The 5109-nt window shown below is 49.3% G+C and overlaps 1 protein-coding gene across 1 annotated transcript in view; it reads right to left on the reverse strand.

Moving 5' to 3' along the window:
• LOC130199611 (extracellular sulfatase Sulf-2-like) overlaps positions 1-2090 on the reverse strand; it is a 9978-nt gene extending 7888 nt beyond the window's left edge. The window contains exon 1 of the mRNA XM_056423279.1: positions 189-2090. Within this exon, the coding sequence (XP_056279254.1) occupies positions 189-327 (139 nt within the window). The 5' untranslated portion in view covers positions 328-2090. The remainder of the gene's footprint in view (positions 1-188) is intronic.
• Between the last annotated feature and the right edge of the window lie 3019 nt (positions 2091-5109).

Here is a 5109-nt window from a genome sequence, read left to right on the forward strand (position 1 = left end):
TGGGGTTTAGCAAAAGGTAAGTTATGAGTTATGGTCCTCCAGTAAGGATCATTTAAATTCAGATGTCAACAATAGAAGCATAGAAGCATTATTAATAGTTATAACATTGATAATGTCAAGAGTCTCTGTCACAATATGATATAATAGTTGTTCATCTGTACTAATAGTAACAACGAGCTCATAGCCACCCAGCTCCTGGTCCTGGTCGTCCGTCATGATGAGGATGATGTTCGGCCGGATGTTGCGGCGGTCTCTCTGGAGGCGGGGCTTCAGACGCTGGCCGAGCGTCACGGCGAAGAAGAGGAAGAGGAGGAGTCGGCCCGCCATGGCCTCCGGCCCCTAAACCTCACCCACAGGTCAGCCAATCAACCGTGGTGACCCCAAGTACTGGGAACAACAAACAAACAAACAAGCAAGCAGAAGAAGTTCAGCGACAGTGGGAATTAAACCTCTTTCAACAGTCGGGAAAGGAAACTCCTCCCCCTTGCTTTAGGACTCCTAAACTCCTCCCCCTTGCTTTAGGACTCCTAAACTCCTCCCCCTTGCTGTGGGACTCTTAAACTCCTCCCCCTTGCTTTAGGACTCCTAAACTCCTTCCCCTTACTTTGGGACTCCTCCCCATTGAGTTGGGACTCCTAAACTCCTTCCCACACTTATTAGCTGGAGTCTTTTGTTTACCTGATAATAAACCGCTGCAAACGCACAACAGGAATGTGTGTGTCTCTGTGTGTGTATGTATGTGTGTGTATGTGTGTGTGTATGTCTGTTTTTGTGTGTATGTGTCTGTTTGTGTGTGTATGTGTCTGTTTGTGTGTGTGTGTGTGTGTGTGTGTCCGTCCCATCTATCTTAACCCCGCGTGTGTGCCGTATCTTCTCTTCTGGACCTCTTGTCAACACTTTGTTGTGAACGCATCGTCATGACGACCTTCACCACAGTATTAGATTATCATTCACCGTCTGCACTCTGATGTCGGGGTGGAACACGTTCCACCTCCTCAACCTATACTGGCACATATTATTCCTGCTCAGGTCAGAGGTTAATGGAGGAGCCCCTTGTTTTAATAATGCATTCTGGGTAATCTGCCCCTGCACTCAAAGAAATGACTCATTGGATGAACTCAATTAAATTGTTGGCAGGTTTTCCATCCAATAATTATATGCATCTCCAACTAAAATTTAGCACATCAGTGCAATAAAATGTAATTAAGTTAGTCCAACTCATTTGTATCAAATACATCTATAATAAAATAACGATATTCATTCAATTAAATTAATTTGAACTCAAAATATGAACTAACTAACTAGAAAAACATGCAAACTTCACACACAAGGAACACCCCGACTGGGAATTGAATCCACGACCCTCTGGATGTGAGGCAACAGTGCTAGCCACTACGCCACCATACAGCCCTGTAAATGTCTTCACCTCATGTAAACAACTGATTTTCAGAAGTTTTGAGTTGATATGCACAACATCTAACCTAAATAAATCTAATAAATGAAAGTATTCCTACATTTTGTGTTACACCCATTCAATATAAATATCTTCGTTTTGTAATTGATTTATTTAAATGTATCAAACAATATTTAAATGTGTCACCTCTAAGAAGGGCTTGAATCCTTTTTTTGAGTCTGTAATCTGTCCTCTCTGAACCTTCAGAGGCTCCACGTTGACGTGCTCTGATTTTACACTGAAGGATGTCTGGTAATGCAGCTTTAAAAAATGTTTCTCCATTAAGCGTGTTTAAGTATATACAATAAACACACACACACACACACACATACACACACACACACACACACACAAGTATGCGCAGATACACGATGCAGTATTTCAGAATTGTAACAAGAAAATACTAATTCTGGACGATTAGATACATAATGAAGGCTAGATTTAGTTATTGATCTTAATATTATGATGCATGACCGTGAGCGATCCAGAGAGACCAAGAGTACAGCGATGTGGATCCACAGCAGGCCTCTGGATCCGGTGGTGAGCCCGACTTCTGGACTGAGGCGGTCCGACGTGGTCTTCGGTAATCCTCTTGTTCAGGTCACACGGTCTCATGACTGACCTGAGACCAGAATAACCTCCAGGATTATTCCTCTCGCTCACTCCCAACACAGAGAGCAGATAATAAAATGCTGTCACGAGCGTGAGGGACATCTGCATTCTCTCTCCTGACCACCAGGGGGCGACTCCTCTGGTTGTATAGAAGTCTAAGCTTCATGTGTTAAAGCTGCATTCTCTCTCCTGACCACCAGGGGGCGACTCCTCCTGAATTTGTATCTCTCTATTGCACGTTACTAACTCTGCTTCCTCCCCGGAGTCCTTTAGACTTCACATCTCATAGGGACCAACTATGCCATGGCCCTGCTGATGCTCCGCCCACTCCTCCTCTCTACCTCCATCTGCCTGATGGATCGTGGAGGTCTGGATCGTGGTCCATGCCGACTACCAACTATTCATACACTCTGTCATATTCATTGAATGTGTTGTTACTGTGTTTTAATTTGTGTGTCATGATTCCTTCTGTACACATTACATCTATTGTTCTCTCCATCCTGGAGAGGGATCCTCCTCTGTTGCTCTCCTGAAGGTTTCTTCCCTTTTTTTCCCACTGAAGGGTTATTTGGGAGTTTTTCCTGATCCGATGTGAGGTCAAAGGTCAAAGGTCAGGGATGTCTGTGTACAGATTGTAAAGCACTCTGAGGCAAATTTGTAATTTGTGAAAATGGGCCTCCTCTAGACCACCAACTCATCCCCCACTCTACTCCTCTAGACCACCACCTCATCCCCCACTCTACTCCTCCTTGTGGCAGCTGTCCCCAATCTGGCCTCGGGAGTCGGCAGCTCCGACGGGTCCTGGACCTCGGAGGGCGGCAGCTCCGACGGGTCCTGGACCTCGGGAGTCGGCAGCTCCGACGGCTCCTGGACCTCGGGAGTCGGAAGCTCCGACCAGTCCTGGACCTCGGGGTTCGGCAGCTCCGACGGGTCCTGGGCCTCGGAGGTCGGCAGCTCCGACGAGTCCTGGACCTCGGGGTTCGGCAGCTCCGACGGCTCCTGAGCCTCGGAGGTCGGCAGCTCCGACGGGTCCTGGGCCTCGGAGGTCGGCAGATCCGACGAGTCCTGGACCTCGGAGGTCGGCAGCTCCGACGGGTCCTAGGCCTCGGAGGTCGGCAGCTCCGACGGGTCCTGGGCCTCGGAGGTCGGCAGCTCCGACGAGTCCTGGACCTCGGAGGTCGGCAGCTCCGACGGGTCCTGGGGAACGGGGTTCAACCGCAGAGCCGGCGTGACCAGGAGGGCCTTGAGGAACCGGCGGTTCTCCTCTGCCTGTGCCCGCCCCATCTCCTCAATTCTGGCCAGAATCTGGCCCAAGGTGCTCATCAGCTCCTCCTCTGGTTTCCCAGACTCCATCCCTTCCAGGTGCTGGGTTTCCGGGGGCCCCACGTTGGGCTCCAGTGTAGCAGCTCCATGGCCACTACCCGTGGGTTTCCCCCCCCAGCACCAAGGATCAGCCCGGAACCACGAGGTTTGGTTGAAAGCCATGATTTATTTGTCAGCAAACAACGCACCAGCAGACCGCACACTCTGCGCCTCTGCTCACTCCCTCTTCCCTCCAGCTCTGCTGCCCTTTTATACAGGCAGCATCGGCTGTTGACTGATTGCCAATCAGCCAGCAGCCGAGGCCAGATTGGGGACAGCTGCCACACTCCTCTAGACCACCAACTCATCCCCCACTCTACTCCTCTAGACCACCACCTTATCCCCCACTCTACTCCTCCTCTAGACCACCACCTTATCCCCCACTCTACTCCTCCTCTAGACCACCACCTTATCCCCCACTCTACTCCTCCTCTAGACCACCACCTCATCCCCCACTCTACTCCTCTAGACCACCACCTCATCCCCCACTCTACTCCTCCTCTAGACCACCACCACATCCCCCACTCCACTCCTTCTCTAGACCATGTCTCCCCTGGTGAGGAAGACGAGGGTCTTAGAGCCGCAGCTGCTTCAAGAGCAACAACCTCTGTGACCCGGCTTGAGAAAACACGACAGCACTGCAATAAAAACACACACGCACACACACACACGCACACACACACACACACACACTCTTCTCATGTCTACCTCAAATCCCTCGAATGAGAAGGAGCGAGAAGGTGACTGAAGAGGAGGGGGTGATGAACAGGAGGAGGCCATGAAGAGGAGGTTGAGGTGACTGAAGAGAAGGAGAAGGTGATGAAGAGGAGGAGGAGGTGATGAAGAAGAGTAGGAGGCGATTACCATCTGTAATCAAAAGAAGTCCATGTTGGATTGCCCCCCTCCCTTTTCTCTCTCTCTCTCTCCAATTTCCTTCTTTCTGTTGCAAAGCATGACCGGCATACTGATGGCGGGATCACACACACACACACACACACACACACGCACACACACACACACACACACACACACACTAGAGAGAAATAATGACTTTCTGCCTTCTCTCTCAATTCGCTCCGAGCTGCCAATTCCCACTGGGTTACTGCATGTGTGAGTGTGTGTGTGTGTAGGTGTTTGTGTGAATGTGTGAATGTGAAAGAAAGAGCAGGAGACACGAGGGAGGTGATACAACATCTCCAATTAGCTGGGCTGGTGGTCTGTAGTGTGTGTGTTTGTGTGTGTGTGGGAGGGGGGGGGGGGTAGTAAGACCACACAGGCCTGTGGAGGACTTGAACCTGATCGTTAGTCTTCCCTTTTAGACACACGTTGTTTACAAATAAAGAGTTTAATTGTCATCGTTAGCATCTAAAGATACTCGTTAGCATCTGAAAATACTCGTTAGCATCTGAAAATACTCGTTAGCGTCTAAAGATACTCGTTAGCGTCTGAAGATACTCGTTGGCATCTGAAGATACTCGTTAGCGTCTGAAGATACTCGTTAACGTCTGAAGATACTCGATGGCGTCTAAAGATACTTGTTAGCGTCTGAAGATACTCGTTAGCATCTGAAGATACTCGTTGGCATCTGAAGATACTCGTTAGCATCTAAAGATACTCGTTAGCGTCTGAATATACTCGTTAGCGTCTGAAGATACTCGTTGGCATCTAAAGATACTCGTTAG

The sequence above is a fragment of the Pseudoliparis swirei genome, chromosome 9, assembly GCF_029220125.1.
Source record: "Pseudoliparis swirei isolate HS2019 ecotype Mariana Trench chromosome 9, NWPU_hadal_v1, whole genome shotgun sequence".
Lineage (NCBI taxonomy): Eukaryota > Metazoa > Chordata > Actinopteri > Perciformes > Liparidae > Pseudoliparis > Pseudoliparis swirei.